General features: G+C 41.2%; 1 protein-coding gene across 1 annotated transcript in view; it reads left to right on the top strand.

The window, feature by feature from the left end:
• The window catches only part of TMEM132B (transmembrane protein 132B), a 486,016-nt gene that overhangs the window by 313,144 nt on the left and 148,401 nt on the right, over positions 1-24,471 (top strand). The window contains exon 4 of the mRNA XM_083150609.1: positions 8,168-8,354. Within this exon, the coding sequence (XP_083006735.1) occupies positions 8,168-8,354 (187 nt within the window). The remainder of the gene's footprint in view (positions 1-8,167; positions 8,355-24,471) is intronic.

Genomic DNA, 24,471 nt, shown 5'->3' with positions numbered 1-24,471 from the left:
CCCTTACACATTAAGCCACACATTATGCGTAATGCCCCCACATACCACCACTTGTAGCGTTCCTTACGCAATGCCCCCAAAAGTGCCACTTACTGTAAATTTTTACAAAAAAATGAAACAACACTTCAGCGCTGTCCCTTAAATTAACTCTGGAATGAGCTTGCTTGATGATTTCCTGGTTTGACTGATGTCTTTCGACACTGTCTAGACAGGATGAGGCCTCTTACTGACCTCCGTAGGGGTCCCTATATGCACATAAAGGTATCTTTTATGTGATCCCCAGGGCTGTCTCGCTTCACTCCTCCTCTGACCTCGCACTCTTTTTCAAAGACCCAATATAGATGTTACTGACCTATGCAGAATTTAGTGTTACAGGTGATAAAGTCATTGATGGTATACCACTCATTTTTTATCGTCTGTTTTTATCTTGTACCATATGGAATACATTTTTTATGGAGTATGTTGGTTGTGGAGAATATCCTTACCTTGAAAAGACCAAAGAAACCGTTATGTGCCTATAGGGCCTCACATAGAGGTGAGTGTTGGTCTATGAGACGTGTTGATGTGATTGTTGGGAATCTAAAAGTGACAAGGAAGTTACCAGAGGACCTTAAAACCTGCATTAAAGATACCGTTATATGAAAATAGGGCCTTTATATAAGGTCAGTAACATCTATATTGGGTCTTTGAAAAAGAGTGCGAGGTCAGAGGAGGAGTGAAGCGAGACAGCCCTGGGGATCACATAAAAGATACCTTTATGTGCATATAGGGACCCCTACGGAGGTCAGTAAGAGGCCTCATCCTATCTAGACTGTGTCGAAAGACATCAGTCAAACCAGGAAATCATCAAGCAAGCTCATTCCAGAGTTAATTTAAGGGACAGCGCTGAAGTGTTGTTTCATTTTTTTGTATTGTACTTCTTTTGTGGGAGTGTGGTGACCCACAGAAATTACACGCAGCAGCAGCCCCGGGCGCAACTATCCATCTGTCGAACCCATTGTTCTTTGTTGTACTGTAAATTTTTATATGAGCCTTCGCTGCTGCTGCAGGGAGAGATGAAGAGCAGTGCAGCTGCTTCTATGGGGAGAGGAGCAGAGTGCAGCGCAGAGCACGCTCCCACTCCCCTCCTGGTGTCCCCTCTAGCCGAGTGGACATTTGAAATATTGTGCGCGCTGTTGTTGTGCGTGACGTCTGGGGAGCACGCCAGGCGCCGGCACCACATGATTAAAGGGGGGGGCGGCTAAGGTGAAAGCGAAAGAAGAATTGGCAGCGGAAGCTGCAGGGGTGACAGTCATTGACAGCTGGGCAGAGAGCAGGGGGCTGCCCGGCTGTATTCAGAGCACTGCAGGTCACGGCTGTTTGAAATAATACCCCTTTCACAACAGAAAATGCAGGGATTTACCCGGGAATATGGTCCCAGGATCATGCAGGGACATTCCCAGGCTGACCCCTTATACACCAGCCTAGTCCCTGCATTTTCTGGTGTGAGGGGGAGGGACAACCACTCCCCTCTCCCTACCCCCCTTTAACCAACCAGCTATATCTTCGGAACCAACTGACCCATTTACATGAGACAAGTATCATATTGAAGAACTTTCGAGTTGGCTTCGAATGATTTTGGTCCCGTGAAACTGGGCTGTTTGGTTCCAGAGAAATCTGCCCTCAAAGAACATAAACAGTCATGAAATTACATTTCAGAAATGAAAAAAAAAAAACGGTTTACCCTCAATATCCTGGACCAATTAACCCATATGGATCCAGCCTGGTATCAGATTGAAGGCCCAGCGATTTGGGTTCGACTGAGATCAACCTCGAGCTTCAGTGATGCCGAAGGGGGAACTGGCAGCAGTTGAACTGGGTGGGGGTCGGAATTAGCGGGTCCCATGTTATCCTATAGGGAAAACGTTCCAGCTTTGCCTGGCATTATCTCCAGTTTCCAGGGGGCTAGAGACATGGGGCTGGGCTCGTTGGAAAGCCCCATCCCTCAGCTACAAAATGGGCTAATGGGTGGTCTGGTGCACCCCCGGACCACCCCCTAGATTCGCCTATGTGTGTAGATAATGTGAAACTAATCTACAGACATTCTTTAAACAGATTGCAGTATTTTTTTTATCCTCACACTGTCCAACTGTGAATAGGGAATCTCTTCATATGTAATTATGTAATATGACTGCTTTGTTCTCTAACACCGGATGCAATTGACAGTGTTCATTTCAAGTTTATAACTTCAAATATCCACTTCTCACAAGAGTCAGTAGAACCGTTAATGAGAACAGGAGGGAATGTTTATGTCTGAATACGTTGACACCACCATGCACAGCAAAACACATAATTTAAATGGCTAAAAGAAATTAAAGTGCTAAAACCTGGGTGTATTGCATTTATTAAAACTACATTTCATACTGAGTTTCTAAAACATTGGAAGTTCCGACATTTTTTATTACACCAATGTGTAATATTTTCATATTGCAAGATGATAAATTAATTTCTATATCTTACTTGTGGCATTCTGAAATTTTAGCTTGCATACAAATGTGTCCTCGCACACCTATCCTTTTCGTGCCCTATGGCGTGAGATGCATGGCATGACTTAGACGGTCTGCCACAGGTAGTGATTCCTGTACTATTTTCTGAACTTATATGAATCGCAGCCACATACCATATAAAGTTGCGTATAGTTTCCTAAACATACAGAATCGTTAGGTTTGTTGCAGAGTAATAGAAATAAAGTTGCACATTAGGAACAGGCAATGCGTTACACAATTCATAGCAGGGCTCATTTGTATCATTCCCTTTCTTTTGCCTTTACTGCCAGTGCCAGTATCCAGGATACCCATGTACTGTATGTACTTTGGTCACATTAGTTATGCAAATATAAGACATACATGTTTTTGTGAAAAAGTATATAACTACAGAGCTATAGGCTATGACCTCTATTGGGGCGCTGCTGCCTTTAGTTCGTACTCTCCCGAGGTTATCACCAATAACCCCTAAACATCACAGAAAACTGTACAATAAATGGGAATTCCAAACTCTTAGGGCGCAACCGTATAAGATGGTATCTAGAACATCAACATTTCAATGGATCGTCCCATGTTCTAGTGTCTCCAGTGTTCTCTCCCTGTGTGTTCACAGCAGTATATAGAGAAAGTCAGAGAGACCATTAATTAGGTATCACTAATTAAATTCAATAATGATGGGTGAAATGAACTAGAGAAGGAAGGTCGATGGGCGTACTCCACTCACGGTAAGTATAATGACGTATGTGCACGTAGCATTTCTTTCTTGATCTTCTATGGTGACGTCTTCATCGCCATAGGTATAAATGTGAAAACAAGAATACAATCAGTGTGTAGATTCACTTAGTAATATTAAGTGCACCCAGTGAAGGAAAGTGGATTTGTGAGCATACCTCACTCAAAAATTGATGAGAAGAGGTACACATATAAAGGTTTCTTTTCGATTTCCTTGCGCAAGCGTACGTATATTAATTGGGCACCCGGGTACTACATAAGTACCGAAGGATATGTATGGGCATTTAAATAAAAGCACCACAAAAATCTAATAGTATCCTGTAGTGCCCGCAAATCAACAGAAGCATTCCAATCTGGTGTCAGGGTTCCCTGACTTTTCAGAGCTTGCTCTCTTGCCATCCATTATCTGTTGAAAGTGGAGTGTGCTACTGTGACTCCATGTTGCTGCTCCTCATGGGAAGGTTATTTCCTGGCCCAAGATAGACACAAAGGCTACTACTGGCATGTGCAGTCCTATCTGTTTGAGACTATGGGTGGTATTCAATCTAGGATTCCGACTGTCGAGCGTAACGTCAGTCGGAATCCCGGGTTGTTTTTCGCTCTGCTTGACACATATTCACAGAATTCACAGTTCCGCCTGTCAAGTGTCGAAAAGATTGACAATCCGTAGCTGTTTCCAACTAAACAGATTCAACTTAAAGTCGGTTCTGTTTTGTCGGAATCCACCTTCAATGCTGTCAGAAATGGCAGCCCTGAATAGGCGCTGTCTGCTATTTCCCTTGTTGGAAATAGCGGCCAAGAATGAATACCCCCTTATGTGACTGTTGAGAATTCCAAGGTGAGAGACTGTAATTCTCCACTTAGCTGCAGTGAGACCTGTTATTAACCACTGTTCCAGCATCCTGCACCTACATACACTCAGGGGTAGATGTATGAAGCAGTGATAAAGGGAGAAATGGTAAAGTGCCCGGTACTTTATCACCGGCCTCTCAGCTATTAACTGTCCCATTTTAAACCCAGCCTGTAACTTAACAGTCAGGGGCTGATTGGCCAGTGATAAGGTACCAGGCACTTTATCACTTCTCCCTTATCACTGCTTCATACATCTACCCCTCACTGGCTAGTGAGCTGTTTGACACCTTTCTCCACTTAAGGTCTGCTCCATTTACCAGTGTGTGTCACAGTGAATATGGCTATAACTGCTTTACAGATGTGTCCTTACAACTGCAAACAGCCCAGTTACTTAATCAGCAGTTATACTGAATATACAGCTAAGGCATTCCTATGTAGTGAGATTGCAAAGTGAACATGTCGTGGCATGCTGCATGGGAATACATAGACTACCAGCTACCATAGACTTCAGTGGGCATGCTCTTCCAGATTCCATTGTAGTCTATGCATATTCTGGTCCACATGCAACGCTGTGAATTTCCAACGTTGCGTGTGGACTAAACGCTGTAGGCAGGGATGGCTGCACTCCCCCCTCGCACATTGCGATTCCCCGCATGGCTGTGAATGGATGATTTGCATAATCATCCATTTGTAGACTTGGGTCTGGGCAATCATGTTAGTCCGACAGTTGCTGTAATCTTTAAAGCTGTATCACAAAAATGACAGTACATTTCTTATTGGTTGTTAGGAATACAGCACTTTTTTTTCCCAGTTTCTTTGGCACTGTCTTTCATATTGTGTTCCTATAGATGTCATTTTGTTTTCACTATAATCTACTACATTTGCATACAAAAATATGATATTGTCATGATATGGTGTTACAACCTTGGGAAATCTGCTTATCTGTGATGTGAACTTTGAGGCATTCAAGAAACATCATGTCCTTGTCAGAGGAGGACATTCTGTGAAGCTCAGCATGCAGACAGATTTTCGGATATCAGACATGACAGAGTACCACGCTGCTTCCAAACATTTCCTTTTTCAAAAACAAAATGATAATGACATCTAATTATAACATTTGATCACACCTGTGTTCTGAACAAACCAGCCTGAGCTGAGGACTATCAAACGTATGTCTTTGAGTAATTCATACACGAGATCTAATTTATTTAACACGATTAGGTGGCTGACCTGTCGCTGTAAGGAATGGATTTCTTTTAAAACCTGTATTCCACCTGGCTGGTGTTTTTCTGCACACTATACCGTTTATGTTTGTGGCTGAGGAGGTTATTTGTCACCACAGGGTAATAATAATGGGCATAAATCCTGGGGTTAAAAGGTGTTTTCAATATATGGAAGAAAAAAGTTTGCACTGTATGTATGTTTTTATAGTTCATAGTGATGAGCTTGGACAGTTTAAGTGGTCTGTTCTACCGGAATCGGCACTTTCTGGTCCATTATGTTCTCTTTCTAGAAATAGGTGAAGCAGAATAGCTTTGAACCATGTTGGTCACTGATAAAAGCAGTCAAATTAAAGTAATGTAATGCTTTATTTTAGCTAAATATAAAGGTTGACGTTTTCATTATTCCAGGAAACTTGGATCCTTGTATAAGTTATTATTAGACTTTATTTATATAGCACCAAGGGCGGGATGTATTAAAATACATAGCCGCCCGCCCGCTGCGATGCTACCGCATATGTACTAACATATGCGGCTGGCATCGTGGTGCAGTGACGGAGGCCCCCCGCGATACCTGTACTGTGGTGTGCGGGGGGTCTCCATCACCTTCCTGCCGCCTCCTGCTCCCCTCACGCCGGGGACAGCTAAGCATGCTGTCCACGGCGCCTCCTCCTCCCCCCTGCAGCCGGAAGGATGTCCGGCTGCTTCGCTAGGGGGAGGAGGGGTTTACCTTCCAGGGTCCAGGAGGACCTTTCAGGAAGGTAAGCCAGAGGGGGGTCAGCGAGGCGGTGGGTTTGCGTCGGAGGCGGCGAAAAGAAGCCCATATTATTCTATAGGGTATCGCCACCCAAAGGTGGCGATACCCTACAATGCGGTATCAGTGCGGCTGGGTTTTGATACATAGGAAAATGCAGTAAAACCGGGGTTTTACCGCATTTTCAGTTTGATACATCTCGCCCCAAAAGTGATTCACAGTGCATTAGAGCTCAGAAATGATACAAAAAAAAAATCTAAATATTTGGGGTATTTACTAAAGCTTCTTAAAATTAAAAGAGGTGATGTTGCCCATGACAACCAATCAGAATCTGTCTATGATTTTCTAGGATGCAATATAGAGATCATAAACAGAATCTGATTGGTTGCTATGGGCAACATCACCTTTTTCCATTTTTAGAAGATTTACTAAATTTACACCTTAAGCTTCATTCACATTAGCCGATAGGGGACACGGCTGATATAATTAACAATATTGGCAGAGGGTCCCAATATTCTGCTTACATACTGAACGATATCTGTAATTGTTCTGTGACATCACCGGGACGTCATCTTGTCTAGTGCGTGCCCTCAATGGGCCAGATGCACTAAGCTTCAAAAGTGATACAATGGAGAGTGATAAACAGCCAGCCAATCAGCTCCTACCTGCCATGTCTCAGACTGTGTTTGAAAAATGTCAGACAAGAGCTGATTGGTTGGTTGTTTATCACTCTCCATTTTATCACTTTTGAAGCTTAGTGCATCTGGCCCAATATCAGTAATGACACGCGGGAGTGCGCATCATTAATGATATTGAGTGTACACTCTAGACAAGATGCTAAAAGATATCTCTCAGACGGGCCCTTCTGAGCAATAACATTTACTATCTTGTCTAGAGTGTATGGGGCTGTAGTGTGCAAAGCATCGCAGAATATGAGATATAAGCTATATAAACATTGTTGCATAATCAGTCACAATACCTACAGAAGTACCCCCACTAAAGGTTTGATGCACTCATTGGCAATGGGGTGGGGTGGATGGTATATGTGATGGAGAGAACAGCACACGGGGAAAGACGACTTGGGAGATCTTAAGGTGTGTTCACATGGTGCAATTTTGCTTGCGATTCGATCCCGATTTGATTCGAATGGCAAGAAAAAAAAACATTTGTTCAGGACTATATAGTCATGCCTGCACAGATTATTTTACTTTTCGATTAACACTAAATAAGAGCGCGCATCAAAATCGAACTGGCATCGAAGGAGACTGAAATCAGTTCGATGTCCATTGATTTCAAAGCAATCTTCATATGATTTTGACTATATAGTCACAATCGAACACAAAATATCACCATGTGTAAACAGCTTAACACTCTAAAGGGCACCAAAAGGTCCCCAAGGAGGAGTCCCCTCCTGGGGACGGTCAGGAGTTCTCTCTTAAGGGGGGTCTACACTACAATATAGGAATTTAATAATCTGTTGAAATACTGTATGTGTATTGAATTAAATTCATCTAGGTTGAAATGGTGAAGTGAATATAATAATTTCAAGGGCATTTGATCTGATAGCAGAATAAATACTGGTATGCGGGCATCATTTCATCACATGCCATATAATAGTTTGTGGAAATTACAAATTTCCGCTACTGTGAATGGTATGACAATCACACACACACACTTCCTGACAAATGAACTAGAACTCCAATATTCTAAATATGACAAGAAAGAGATCCAAATCATCTATGAGAGATGAAGAAACTGGAGTCAGACAACACTGTCTAGTACCAATTACACCAGAAAAAGAGCTGATGTCTCAAGGCCATGGGAGAATGTGCAGTGTGCCTCCTAATAGGAAAGTGTGGCCAGCACACTAATTAGAAAGATTGCTTCTTTCAGACAGGTATAGAAAAAAGGCCTGTGAGTCACCTGTGATAAATTAGAGCTATTGCGGCATTGATTAGATGATTTATGCTTTGATCACTGCTGGAAAGATGGAACATCCATGCTAATTCCTTACCACGAGGTTAGGTTGTTATTTATGTTTTTGTGAGCTTTGTTTAAAGCGGTGACATTTTCTCGATTTCTTTCAGAGCCAACGAGTCGCTTTATGAAATTCTGCAGATGGACTTTAAAATGGATATTGGCAGCGGCTTGGCTGGTGCCCAGCAGATTACATGGCAGGTGGAATACCCTGAAGAGGACTCTGTCAGTGAACTTGTAATTTCCGAAATCTTTGTCAGCCAGACAACATTCACGGGGATCGTTCCTATAGCCATGGTATAGTGAAAATCCTCTTTTTTAATTGTCTATGGCATGTGCACTGTTCTTGTTCTCTGCTGCAGAATTTCTCAACTCAGCTCCTCAAGGGCCCCCAACAGGTTAAGTTTTCAGTATTTCCTAACTAATGTACAAATATGTTAATAATCTATTAAGTCATTCTAATTATCCCATAGAGAAAAATCCTTCTACGGCATTGGAACTGTGAAACCCTGCTCTTCTCTTTAGGCTGCTTTCCATTTTTTGATACGAGATGTACTGTATGCCAAATACCAATTGGTGATCCTAAATGGGTTGAGGCTATAAACAAGTATGAAAATAAAAAATAAATAAAAAATAATAAATAAAAATAAATAAAAAATAAAAATAAAATATTACGTTCCTAGATAGTGGCGTGTTTACTTCTCCTTCCTATATGTCCTCCTTAGCGATGTTAGTGGTAGGAGGACATATATTTTATTTTTTATTTTCATACTTGTTTATAGTCTCAACCCATTTAGGATCGTCATTTGGTATTTGCTAACTATAAACATCTCTATATCAATTTACGGGGTCTAGGGAATAGACCGTTTTCTTTATACCGCAGGCAGATCCTATAGGAAGAGCTTGGTCTTTCAGTAACATACAATAAATGCTTACCCGTTTTAGCTCTATACGGCAGAGATAGATAACTGGTGTCTTTCCAGCTGTTGGGAATATTCAAGTATGCTCCAATGGAGATCCACAGCAGCTAGATAGTGTTAGTTATCCCAACCCTAGTCCTCATTTAGTTGTTTTGATTATACTGTATACACATTTCTATAACGTGTCTGCGTATCACAATTGCCTAGGCATATATGTTTACAGGTTGAGTATCCCTTATCCAAATATCCGTTATCCAAATTATCCCGAAAACCACACATTCCAGAAAGTGAAGAAAATATATATATATATATATATATATATTTTTTGCTAAAAGCAGTACTGGGGACATCTGTAACAGTACTACTAAGGACATGACATGTAACTGGCACTACTGGGGACATCTGTAACAGCACTACTAAGGACATGATATGTAACTGACACTATTGGGGACATCTGTAACAGCACTACTAAGGACATGACATGTAACTGTCACTACTGGGGGCATCTGTAACAGCACTACTAAGGACATGATATGTAACTGGCACTACTGGGGACATCTGTAACAGTACTACTAAGGACATGACATGTAACTGGCACTACTGGGGACATCTGTAACAGCACTACTAAGGACATGATATGTAACTGACACTACTGGGGACATCTGTAACAGCACTACTAAGGACATGACATGTAACTGGCACTACTGGGGGCATCTGTAACAGCACTACTAAGGACATAATATGTAACTGGCACTACTGGGGACATCTGTATCAGTACTACTAAGGACATGATATGTAACTGGCACTACTGGGGACATCTGTAACAGTACTACTAAGGACATGACATGTAACTGGCACTACTGGGGACATCTGTAACAGCACTACTAAGGACATGATATGTAACTTGCACTACTGGGGACATCTGTAACAGTACTACTAAGGACATGGGGCCAGATTCTCTATGCTTCAAAGGTGATAAAATAGAAAGTGATAAACAGCCAGCCAATCAGCTCCTGCCTGACATTTTTCAAACACAGTCTGTGGTATGGCAGGTAGGAGCTGATTGGCTGGCTGTTTATCACTCTCCATTGTATCACTTTTGAAGATTAGAGAATCTGGCCCATGATATGTAACTGGCACTACTGGGGACATCTGTAACAGTACTACTAAGGACATGACATGTAACTGGCACTACTGGGAACATCTGTAACAGCACTACTAAGGACATTATATGTAACTGGCACTACTGGGGACATCAGTAACAGCACTACTAAGGACATGACATGTAACTGGCACTACTGGGGACATCTGTAACAGCACTACTAAGGACATGATATGTAACTGGCACTACTGGGGACATCTGTAACAGTACTACTAAGGACATGATATGTAACTGGCACTACTGGGACATCTGTAACAGTACTACTAAGGACATGATATGTAACTGGCACTACTGGGGACATCTGTAACAGTACTACTAAGGACATGACATGTAACTGGCACTACTGGGGGCATCAGTAACAGCACTACTAAGGACATGACATGTAACTGGCACTACTGGGGACATCTGTAACAGTACTACTAAGGACATGATATGTAACTGGCACTACTGGGACATCTGTAACAGTACTACTAAGGACATGATATGTAACTGGCACTAAAAATGTGCAAGAAAATGATTGCTTGGCATTTAAATTCAGTACCTGAGATACTTTGTTTCATGTTTTGAAACCTTGTTTTATGCACAAATAAAATATATTTGTGTGTATTTCATGTGTTTGATGTGTTTGTACAACATAAATGTAAGATACCTCAAGATACATACTTGAAATATAAAAACATACTGAAATACGGAATAATCCGTTATCCAATATTCTGGTCCCGACCATTTTGGTTAAGGGATACTCAACCTGTATATAGATTTTTTGCATCTTTTTGCCTAGAGACAAGCATAGGCGCAGCACAGCAAAGTCATGTAAAAACGACACATCCTCAAACATGCCTGTTATCCTGTTATGAGACATATGTTTTGCAGATGCAGAACTTGAAGATTCAATACGTAGGATTGATTGTGTTATTCAGCTCTATCTATCTGTTTCTAATAGGAAGATGTCATATTGACCCCTATAGCTAATGGTATTCAATTTAGGAGAAGTCACAAGCATTTATCAACATTACATTTAAAAGGGTAAATTTATTTTTTAAAGGGAAAAACATGTTTATATGAATTTTTTTTATGTTTGTATTTATATATATTTTAGATTGATAGTACAAATATCACTTTGTCCAGACCGTAATCTCTCTTTTATTAGATGTTATTACATTACTTTATTGCATATACACATGATAATAGATAATAATATTACTGTCATAATAATAATAATATTTTTTTTTTATTATTATTTTCTACAAAAGGACTCATTTTATAGAAGTCATTAATATAAAATAAAAATGTATATATGTAAAGAAATGGAAGGCATGAACATAAGTAAGAAAATTAAACTTGCAGGAAACCATGAACATAATACAGATTTGATGCAGCCATTATAGGTCATTAATTCCAAGGATTATTCATCTAACATACGAAGGGGATACAGCCATCTTTGATGCACTATATATGATACACTACAAAGGGTAGGCAATACCTAGACGTGATGATATGTAATGGTTGAGCTACAGAACACTAAGCGAGACACACAATTCTTATAAAATCCTCAGATTTATGCATTGTTCACCTTACCCATAAATATAATAGACGAGGCAGCGATCTTGGTGCACTACAGGCTGTAGGGTGCGAGATAAACAATAGCTAGAAGTAAGACATAAGTTCATAATGGAAAATTATTAATGATCACCACTGAATAAATTGTTCTGTGAATGTTTCATCCTACCCTGGAATATACCAGCTGAAGCTGCCACCTGGCGCGCACTACATATTTTACAGTGGGCACGATAAGCAATTTGTAGAAGTATAATACCATATACAAAGTGAAATCACAGAATAGGGAAAATAGAAACAACCAGGACACAGAAGACCACCCGGATTGGGACAGGGGAGGGAGTAGAGAAGGGGGTGGAACCATGGGTCTAATTCAAACCTGATTGCAAAGATGCTTTATTAGCAAACGGACAAAACCATGTTGCACTGCAGGTGGGGCAGATGTAACGTAAAGAGAGTCAGATTCGGGTAAGTTATTTTGTTTATTTGCAACTCCTTATGAAGTTGTATACTTGAAGTTGGTAAGAAAGCCTATTGTGTTCTAGTCAACTCAGAACGGAGTAAAAAGGGAAGATAGAGGGAACTCTATCACATAGATGAAGTTGAGAAAAAGCTAGCATGGTTACTTGCTCATGTGCCTTCTTTGTTGGAGGACAAAACCCCAACCACATGTATCCAATAAATGAAAAGTGGCATTCGGAGACTTGGGTTATGCCGTGAAAAACAGAAATATTTTAGTCCATCGGGTGATCAAACACTACAACGTCCATTTCGGGGGAAGGAAACCCCTTGGTCAGGATGCAGTGATAACCTGATGGATTAAATAGTCCTGTTTTTCACTGCATATCTAAGTCACTGAATGCTGCTTCTGTTTATTATATATATATATATATATATATATATATATATATATATATATATACACACAATAAAAATATATACTGGGGAGCAGGCAGAGATACACATGGGGAGATACTCACAATCTCTGGGTACAATGGAACTAATTCTCCATCACTTTTGCACTTGAATGCCAAGGTAATGACATATCTGTAGTTTTATTAGGTATACTAGATGGGATTGTATCCATTGTTGGTTTCTTACAGATATGAGTTGTAGACAGTATTTATATTAAAGGTCATATAGATTTGTGTCTTCTATATGATGAAATATCCTCATTTAATTTACAGCATTGTATTTTATCATTAATAGGAACATTTGATTAGCCCTTATTACTTCTGGTCTGAACTTTGGAGCATATGGAAGTGCAACCAAGTTAATTAACATTTCTTACTGAAATTAGTCTGCAGAGTAAACTCGTCAGAGATGAAAATATGTATAATTGTATATATACATAATTGTATATTTACATATATAGTAACAAGAAATATTAGTATACTGTATCAAACTTAACATTTTTAAATAAATAAAAATAAATAAATGTTTAACCACTAATATGCAGGACTTTTAATGATTTAACAAACCAGGCAATGCAGTTATACAAGACTCCTGTAGATTACCACTAGCAATAAGCCTTTGTTGTATAAGAAGATATGGTAGGTGTCAGGCTTCTGGATTCTTGTGTTTACAGTAAAGATGTTGGGATTGGTTCTGGAATTAATGCAATATGCAGGAAGAGGGTCAGGGGTATATTTTTTCTTATAGCTTGAGTGGGTAGTGGTAAAAGACTGGGTTCAGGGGATATACCGGACTGGGAGAAGCTTCTATTGGTAGTAATGGTGTGAACTGGAATACTGGACTGGAACTGCATGTGCTAATATGCTGGGCTGGGACCAGCTAACTTGGACACCAGGCTGGATCCAGTAATGATGACATGCCATGCTGGGACCAGTTTTGACGCCAGGCTTAATCTGGTAATGCTTGTATGCTGGGCTGGGACAAGATTACTTGGAAACTAGGTAGACAGAAAGATAACCTGCGCTGGCTTATTTCTCAAATCAAATAACTTTGAGGGGAAAAGGGTATGTGGGAATAGACCAAGGCACAGGTTAGCATGTATTATCTATAACAGCAAAAAAGTGTATGTGATCCACAGTGTTAAGAAGAATAACTTGGGCTAGTATACTAGCGTCCTTACGGAGCAATATAAGTAGTGGAGGTGCTCCCTGGAGAGTATTAATAGTATTTTAGGAGAAAAGAAGGGAAAGACTCTCTCTTTGTTGGGGCACTCTTATAATGAAATCTTAAATTTCAATAGTTCAAAAAACGGTATTCAAGTATAAAGAGGGGACACACACAAAGGCCCCCCCAAAAAAACGGTAAGTATTGATTAGGATAATTAGTGCAACATTCGCTTTACATATGTGTATGAAGATTTTTTTAAAATTCTCTTTAATAGTATATTTATTAAAACTGAGCACTAAACACAGACGGACAAAGATACATGTAACATAAAACACTGATTGAGCTTCAATTGAGCTTAAATTGGTAATGGTAGTCAGATTAATCAAATTAATCAGACCTGCGAAGAAAAGATATATTCTCTCTAGGAGAGAAATTCTCTTTAAGGCTCAAAATTAGAGTCACACTGAGGTCATGGTTCCCAATCCTAAGCTACTTCCCAAAATGAGCTCAAATATAGACGTTATAATAGGGATAAATTTCAATCACAGAGTAACAGTAACAAAAGAAGAGTTAGTACTGTTCAAATGATGGGCTTTTGTGCTGGCCCGGGTGTCCACAGTGGTGACACGCTATTGTCAGGTATAGATTAAGTTTGTCACTTCTTTCATAGTACCACACTGAACATCTACATCAACACTGTTATTTCTGTGTCACATTGTCTGATATACGTCCCTATTCAACAGTCAGAAAAATGTGTATCAATTTATACAGTAAAATAATGGTCACACATCAATCAAAGGATAGCGAAAATATAATGTACATTTTTGTAAAAGAATTTTTTGGTAAGTACAAGGGAAACACTGTCACCTCTCCCCTGGAGGGTAAGTATAGTGATATAGTAGAAAAGAAATAAAAGGAAAAAGAAAGGAAAGAAAAAAACACACAGTACTGGGGGGCGGGAATTTATATGGGAGTAGAAGGAGAAAAGAAAGAAGAGAAAAAGAAGAAAGAAGAAAAAAGAGAAAGAAGAGTGTTGCCTCAAAGGGTGACAATTCGCCAACTTTGTATACCTGTAGTGTGCCGGGAAAGATGAGTTCTCGCAAAGAGGTCTCCCTCAAATGTTACTCGTCACCACCTGGTACACCAGCTGCCATCTGTAATAGTTGGGCCTTTGAGGTATTGTGGGAAGTCAGACCCGTGCTCCCTGATTTAGCCCCCTAGGACTGCTGCTGCCCAGCTATATATACCTATGACCAAATGGGGGTACAATGATTTCCTTAGAGGGGTCTCCCCCTACTGTGTACTCAGTTATACCTCAAATTGGTCAGCTTCCTTTAGCAGGTAATGCAAAAAAGGGCTTTCGAGGTATTGCGGGTGAGCGAGTCCTATTATCAGGGGTTGCAGGGAGAGAGGATGGCACGGAAAAGAGAGGAAAAGAAAAGAAAGAGAGAATTGGGAAAGGAGCAGGAAAGCCGGAAATAATAAAGAATGAATGTTACCTCAAAGGTGACAAATCACCAGCTTTATATACCTACAGAAGGCCAGGAAGGGTGAGTTATCGCAGTGAGGTCTCCCCCAAATGTTACTCGTCACCACCTGGCCTGCCAGCTGCCATCTAAGAATGATGGGCCTTATAGGTATTGTGGGCAGTCAAACCTATACTCCCTGACTCGACTCCAAAGGACTGCTGCTGCCCAGCTATATATACCTATGACCATGAAGTAGTACAACGGTTTCCTTAGTGGGGTCTCCCCCTTCTTGTACTCAGTTATACCTCACCTTGGTCGGCTTCCTTCAGCAACTGGTGCAAGAAGGGCTTTAAAGGTATTGCGGGTGAGCGAGTCCTGGTAATAGGAGTTACAGGGAGAGAGGGTAACAAAAGAAAAATAGAATATAGAAAATCTCCCAAGACACTAATAAACTTGGGGTAGGGTAGATTCCCCCGGTTTAGGTTAATGTAGTTTTTAAGCGGTATGTCTCTCAGCTCCCTAGTTGAGAGTTACTAGAGAGAGGTGTGTCAGGCGGTGTTACTTCTATAATTCAGAAATTAAATGTATACATAAATCCCCCATGAGTTATAACAAAAAGGGGGGGGGGGGATGGGCGAGGTGTGGCCCCTGGGTATATTGTGGGTAACTAATGAGGGCAGTTACCAGCAAAAAGAAGAGAGAAAAGACAGCGCAATATGGAAAAGAAATATAAAGCCAAATAAATAATAAAAATGAAAAAAATGAAAAAAATGAAAAAAATGAAAAAAATGAACAAGTTGGGGGAGAGGCACAGTGGATACCTATAGTTTCACCCCGGGGATCTGGTCCTAGATCTCCACCGGGTCTGCCGCTGTGACTGGAGGTACGTAAATCCCTGCTGTCTCTGTGTATACTGGTATCTGAAATGCTGCCGTCAGGTCGCTGTATTGGTGGCTACAGGGTCTCTGGATCGGGGTCTCCTTGGTGTTATAAGTCAGCCGCATAGGTATCAGAGTTGGGAGGCATCAAATAGGTATGCCAGCGTCCCCTCTGTATTGCAAGTCAGCGTTCCTATCCGCAGCATAAATGTAAAATGCTGTGAGTCAGCGTCTCTTATCACAATCGGGATGTATTGGTAAGAGTGTCAGCAGGCACCGGGCAAGTGCACCGGTGTCACCCGTGTGCTGTGAAACAGCGTTTCTGTCCAAACGGTGCTATCAATCTGCGAGTCTGTCACGAGCGGGATGCACAGGTATCAAGATCAGGGGGCACTGGGTAGGTGCACCGGTGTCCCCTCTCTGCTGTAAATCAGCGTTTCTGTCCACACAACCCGTGTGCTGTGAAACAGCGTTTATGTCCAAACCGCGCTATCAATCTGCGAGTCTGTCACGAGCGGGATGCACAGGTATCAAGATCAGGGGGCACTAGGTAGGTGCGCCGGTGTCCCCTCTCTGCTGTAAATCAGCGTTTCTGTCCACACAGACGATCGTTTCGCCACGGAGGCTTTCTCAATGTGTGAGAGAGAGAGTCTTTCCCTTCTTTTCTCCTAAAATATTTCTCAAATCATTCAGAAAATGACGTTTCTTAGCAATGTAAAAAAAAAAAAAATTAGTACACATTAAAAACATACATTTAAAAATATATTGGGACACAGAGATTAATAGTATTACAATGTGATATTTGCCCTTTATGACACTGATGGACTCCTATATCAAGGATTAAAGGGTAGTACTTGCTCCTGATGAAGCTGGGAGACCTTTATCAGAGAAACGTGTAGAGCGTCGCAGAATTTACTTACCCTGCCACCATCAGACTCCTGAGGATTACAACATTTCCATCTCAACAATACTGGATACGGGTCCGCTCTCTCTACCTGGTCATCCAAAGATTTTTACATTCTAAAGATTGGAGAAACAAATATCCAATTGAGGATATAAAGAAGTCTCCCCGGGCGGGGCACTAGCCTTCTATGGTGTAATAGTTATTTCAAAAGTAACTTTTAATAGGTTAATATTTAATAATCCCTTTGAGAGAAATTAGGGACTGTAATGACAAACAACATAAAACATGCAGACGGACAAACAATATGGTATCAACCCCTAAATAAACAATTAATTCAAGATTAAAGGAGGATGAATCATATAAGTAAAAGAACGAGAAAGCAGTGAAATATTTTGGCTTTCCAAATATACTGTACACCAGGATGACAAAATGTGGATACATAGGACTAACTCTACAGATCGGACCTGCAGCAATCACCATTATTCTACCCAGGTCTACCGGACAAGCTACCAGAATTATTCATCCAATATTGCATCAGGTATCTGGAACCGGCCACCTGGTAATATATTGCTGCTTTAATTAGAGACATCCCTCCCAGTTATCTGAACTATCCTTGATATAGGAGTCCATCAGTTTCATAAAGGGCAAATATCACATTTTAATACTATTAATCTCTGTGTCCCCATATATGTTTAGATGTATGTTTTTAATGTGTATTAACAAGAACTATTAACCCCTTCCCGACATTGCCTTTTATGGTAATTTTTTATTTTTTTTTCCTCCTTGCGTTCAAATAAGCGTAACTTTTTTAATTTTCCGGCTATATAGACACATGAGGGCTTTTTTTTTGCGGGACAAGTTGTACTTTGTAATGGTACCATTTACTATACCGTATAATATTCTGGGGAATCAGGAAATAATTCAATGTGGGGTAAAAAAAAAAAAAAAAACGCCATTGCACAATTTTGCGCTGGTTACGTTTTTTTTGGAGTTCATAGTTCGTTTAAAATGATGGGTTATCTTTATTCTATGGGTCGTTACGATTCTGGTGATACCAAACTTATATAGTTTTCGTTATGTTTTACCACTAAAAAAAAAATCGCAACTTTTACGGTTTTTCTAATTTGCGTTGCGTCGCCATGTTCTGCGGCTTATAACTTTTTTATTTTTCCACCTACGGACCTGGGTGAGGGCTCATTTTTTGCGGGCTGAAGTGTACTTTTTAATTAATACCATTATGGGATATGGGCGACTTTCTGATCTCTTTTAGTTATTTTTTTTTGGGTACGCGATGCGACCAAAAAATGTAGTTTTGGCGTTGGGGATTATTTTCCGTTTACGCCTTTAACCGTGCGGGATAACTAATGTTATATTTTAATAGATCGGACTTTTAGGAACGCGGCGATACCAAATATGTTTATTTTTTTATTTTTTATTTATTTTTATTTGGGAAATGGGGAAAGGGGGGTGATTTGAACTTTTAATATTTTTTTATTTTTTTTTTATTTTTAAACTTTATTTTTTTTTTTTTTACTTTTACTACAAGGCCCCCTAGTGTACTTGACCACTAGGGGGCGCGATCGCCTGTACTAGGTTCAGCCATAGAGCTCTATGGCTGAACGTAGTGATTTTATGCACTTCCTATTACATCCTGCCTCAGGCAGGATATGATAGGTATGCAGACACGGCCAGCACAGGGGTCTACATTAGACCCCTGGCTACCATGGCAACCGATCGGCACCCTCCGATCTCGCTGCGGGGGGCCCCGATCGGCGCCGGAGGGGGGCGCCCCCCCTCCGATCAGCTATTTAAGCACTGCGGTCGCTTTGCCCGCGGTGCTTAAAGGGTTAAACGGCCACGATCGGCGAACTCGCCGCTCGTGGCCGTGAGAGCAGGGACCTGGCTGTAATATACAGCCATTACCTGCTCTCTTTCAAGCCAGCTCACTCCGTGAGCTGGCTTGATTCCCCCTCAACCGACATATGACGTAAATGTACGTCATATGTCGGGAAGGGGTTAACATTGCTAAGAAACCGTCATTTTCTGAATTATTTGAGAAATAAGCCAGCGCTGGTTATCTTTCTGTTTACCTGGTTTATATTCTGGGGACTGACTATCCCCAAACCAGCCGCTGATAGTAAGCGCACCTTACCACCACATATTTCTCCTTACTTGGAAACTAGGCTGGATCAGGTAATGCTAGTATACCAGACGCGCACCAACTAAGTTGACACCAGACTGGGCTTGGTAATATTAGTATGCCAGGCTTTGGACCAGCTAACTTTGACACCGTGCTTTTACCCATAATTCTGGTAAAAAATCTCAGATTTGCCAATCCCAATAATATTTTTGGTCAGAATCAGCAATTTGGAAAAATCCAACATATTGGATTTCCTGGATTCGCCCACCCTGAAAGATTGGGAAATTGGAGAAATATATCTATATGTATTTGTCCTCTAGGTAGTGATGATGTGAAATTAATGATCTGTAAACAAATCAGAAAAGTGGCATCTCCCTTCTTCATAAGAGTTTCATGTCGGCATTCATACACAATTTATTGTAAAGTTTCGGAAGTTTATGTACACGGCAAATACATGCAAATTCTTCCCTCTGGTTATCTTTAAGAGATATATGAACAGGCATAGATCATTGGACAGCATTTAGGTCGACATGCATTTAGGTCGACATGCATTAAGGTCGACATGTAGGAAGGTCGACATGATTGTAGGTTGACATGGGTTAGTTCAATAGGGTCATTAGGTTGACACAAGCATTAGGTCGACATGGGGAAGGTCGACAGTCAAAAGGTCGAAGTGTGGTTTTTTTAAAAAAAAAATCTCAAATTTCTACACAGTCGACATGGACACTGAAACTGTCGCACCGCGTCCCCTCGCATGGCTCACTGCACTCGCCATGCTTCGGGCATGGTGCCTCGCTACACTCGGCACATTATTTTATTCAGTACTTATATGTTAGTCGGGCGCCCACTAAGCTATTTGCTTAGTTTTCCGCGTCCCCTCGCGGGGCTTGCTATGCTCGCCACAATATATAAATTCAACTTCATGCCAAAATGGATAGTGGGTGTATGAGCGTACTAACTATAGTGGGCGCCCAACTAACATATACGTAAGTACCTTTTATTCTCCCACCACGCCCTACTGGATGGTAGGGCATGAAATCCTGCCTGTTGGCTCAAATTTGTTTTCGAAAAACCCCATGTTGACTTTTTGACTTGATCTTCCCCATGTCGACATAATGCTTGTGTCGACCTAATGACCCTGACGACATAACCCATGTTGACCGTCCCACATGTTGACCTTAATGCATGTCGACCTAAATGCATGTCGACAATAATATTGTAGACATAAAATTGCTAAATAACATAGCCCATCTATTTGTTCCATTTTTTTTTATGTAGTATGTTTTTCCCAGGGAATTCTAAATTCCTGTATTGGATTGTCTTCTGAAACCTCTATGGGAGAGCTACTGTATTTATCAATCATTCTATAAGTAAAGGAACTGAGTCTTTCTAATAGTGTTCCTCTCTCTACATTTGGTTGCAGTGCATTTTCTCATATTCTAATTACTATATTTCTTTCCCTGAATAATATATAATAATTTCCTATACCTTGTTAAAACCCTTGCTATATTTGAAAGCCTCCATAATATCCTACTTATCGCAGCATTTTCCGATATACTAATATTGGTACTGGTGCTTTGGTGGTTGGGGACAAGTTGTTTTGCCCTTCTGTGTCAGTTTGACTTCAATGTATTTATAAGAAATAATTAAAATGTACTATAAATTGTTCAGTTTGTGGACAGCGTGACTTGGTTACCGCAGGTCATCACCAGCTGCATAGTTATTATACTGTAGGTCATGAAAGATTTATACTTTTCTGCTGACTTTTCGTTCCAGGAGGAAATAATAATATGCTTCAGACAACTTTCAACTAATGTCTTTTAATGATGCATTACAGGACTGACTGTACATTCAAGACTTCAGACCTCATATACGCCTGATACCACCCAAATCCATTTGTATGCTTTTATCACATTATGCTAATAATTACTGGGAATACAGTGTATATTTTGCAAAGATAAAAAAAAAAAAAACAGCAGAAAACATCAGTAATATACTTGGAGACAGGGTCTTGGAAAACATCAGTAAAACAGGACTATGTCAGTATTATCTTCATGAAAAATAAGAACAATTATTATTTCTATTCACAGTGCTGTGGTGTTTTTTTTTTTTTATTTCAGACCGCCCATCTCTAGTTACCGTATGCATATATTATGGCAGTAGCAACATGTCACTAAATATATATATATATATATACCGTATATATATATATATATATATATATACATCTCTTATAGCAGGCGCAGCATGTCACCATAAACATATATTATTGCAACAGTATGTCACCATACTGTACATTATGGCAGCAGCAACATGACACCTTATACATACGTTGTCGCTGCCGCAGCATGTCACCGTCTATGTATATATAAATCGCATGCGATTTATCCCATGTAACTCCATGGGGAACTGCGGGGGCAGGAGAAAAAAAAAAACCCGGAGCAGCTTCGGGGTCTGGGCTGCGCTCTCTCAAATTCTCCCACCACAGGTCCGCTCTCAGCAGCACTTCCTGGACACTGCCACGTCGGACTTCCTGCCTCGCCGCAACGCTGCACCCAAAGCCCCCTGGTGCTTCAGGCAGCCCAGAAACCACACAGCCCGCCCATTCACATAAGTGTGTGCCAGCGTTGCTTCACTGCTGGCACACACCTATGGATCAGACCAACACATTGTGGGAGAGATGTATTAAAATACATCGCCGCCCTTCGCGCCCCCCCGCCGCGATGCCAGCGCATATGTACTAACATGCGGCTGGCATCGCGGTGCGGTAACGGAGACCCCCCGCGATACCTGTACTCTGGTCTGCGGGGGGTCTCCGTCACTTCCCAGCTAACTTCTGATGCCTACACGCCGGGGACATTCGGCTGCGTTGATAGGGGGAGGAAGGGCTTACCTTCCGGGGTCCAGGAGGACCTGCAAGAAGGGGTCTGGGCTGCGCTCTCTCAAATTCTCCCACCACAGGTCCGCTCTCAGCAGCACTTCCTGGACACTGCCACGTCGGACTTCCTGCCTCGCCGCAACGCTGCACCCAAAGCCCCCTGGTGCTTCAGGCAGCCCAGAAACCACACAGCCCGCCCATTCACATAAGTGTGTGCCAGCGTTGCTTCACTGCTGGCACACACCTATGGATCAGACCAACACATTGTGGGAGAGATGTATTAAAATACATCGCCGCCCTTCGCGCCCCCCCGCCGCGATGCCAGCGCATATGTACTAACATGCGGCTGGCATCGCGGTGCGGTAACGGAGACCCCCCGCGATACCTGTACTCTGGTCTGCGGGGGGTCTCCGTCACTTCCCAGCTAACTTCTGATGCCTACACGCCGGGGACATTCGGCTGCGTTGATAGGGGGAGGAAGGGCTTACCTTCCGGGGTCCAGGAGGACCTGCAAGAAGGTAAGCCCAAGGGAGGGGGAGAGGGGGGGTCGGCGAGGCGGCGGGGTTGCGGCGACGTGGTGGGCGGTGAAAAGATGCCCATAGGCTTCTATAGGGTATCGCCACCCAAAGGTGGCGATACCCTGCCCTGCGATAACGGTGCGGCCGGGTAATAGTACATAGGAAAATGCGGTAAAACAGGGGTTTTACCGCATTTTCCCTTTAGTACATCTCGCCCTGTGGGTGCTAAAAAGCACCCACGATATGCCGCTGATAGGTCCGATCTGACAGAAGAGACCGCGCATCAGTTTGGATGGGGTCTCAAACACATCCGATTTGGGGCAATTTCTCGGCCTGATCCATCGGAATCGGACGAAATTGGCCCAAATCTAAAAAAGTGTATGGGCACATTTAGATCTCTTTTCAGACATATTGAAAAATAACAACAGTGATTAAATCTTGTACTTTGATGTCACTTTGAAAGACTCATTTAAGAACTTTATTGATCCATCCCAAAGTTCCATTGTAGTGAAAGAATTTATATTTTTGAACGATTAGTAAGTAACATTTCTTTTTTCATTTAAACTTCTTCTGAAGTATACGTACTGTATGCTACATTTCACAGTGTCCCATTTGCCCTTAAGCAATCTCTAGGGTATCTTCGTATGCCTTGTATCTTACCTCTAACAACTTTCAGATTCGTCCAGGTGCTTAAAAATTCCAAGTGGATGGTGGAAGTTCACAGAAATATATTTTATTTGTCTCACATGGATCAATTATGACCTTGATGGTGCTCTTTCCAAGCCACCCTGCATTACCTACAGGAATGCTTCCAAATCCGCAAATCACAGTGAATGGAATTTATGGATTCTCCCCTTTCTGTTCCTGAAGAAAGGCCTTTTGTCTGTACAATTTGTGTGGGGTTAGATTTTATTAAAAGTACATTTCCTGGCTTTGCAATTACAGTAACTGCTAATTTATGGACAGAAGAACCAAAAACATTTCTAAAACCTTTTTTGTACCTTCTTATTTTACAATTCTAAGTTTTATATTTTGGTGAATTAATATGGTTTATTTGTTATTCTTTATATTAAATCTCACATGATCAAATTAACAAAGTTGGTGAATGTAACAATTTGTATTATTATTATTAAGTTTCTTATATAACGCATACATATTCCACAGTGCTTTACTGAGTTGATATTTAAACATTCACATCAGGCCCTGTTCCAGTGGAATCTATGTTCCCTACTACATGTACACACACACAGACATCATAGGGATATTTTCGTTGGAAGCCAATTAACCGACAAGTAAATTTTTGTATTGTGGAAGGAAACTGGAGTACCCGGAGGAAACCCATGCAAGTACGGGGAGAATATACAAAGTCTGCACAGTTAGAGCCATGGTGGGAATAGAACCCATGACCTCAGTGCTGTGAGGCAGTAATGCTAACCATTACACCATCCGTACTGTCCAACAAATAATGAACATACAAGTACTGTTTATTTAACACATGGTTACTCTTCATAAAGATAAGTAATGGTAAAGCCCCATATACATGGAGTGATGGGGAACCGTGCTGAGTGAAGCACAGATCGCTCTGCACACCTGCGGTGCACCAGCGACGTGTGCTGAGTGATCAGTCCTGGCTATTACTCTCTGATGAGAGAACACTGGTGATGACTAGATTTTAAAGGATCTAGTCAGAGTGCTTAGAAATAGCCCTAATATCACCCCGTGTATATGGGCCTTAATATCAGTCTTTATTTAAAAAATAAATATTTGTCACAATTTGACACATTATATCCATAGAGTTTAATTAGGTTAAAATATTTACCATAGTGAAATATGACCAAATTACTGACAGCAGTAAGAGTACAGATGTGTCCTAGTACATCATTGCTACCACTGCCCTTCACGACGA

This window comes from Crinia signifera, chromosome 1, assembly GCF_055691185.1.
Source record: "Crinia signifera chromosome 1, ASM5569118v1, whole genome shotgun sequence".
Taxonomy (NCBI): domain Eukaryota; kingdom Metazoa; phylum Chordata; class Amphibia; order Anura; family Myobatrachidae; genus Crinia; species Crinia signifera.
Note: the sequence above shows the minus strand (reverse complement) of the source record. Positions and strands in the feature narration are given on the sequence as shown.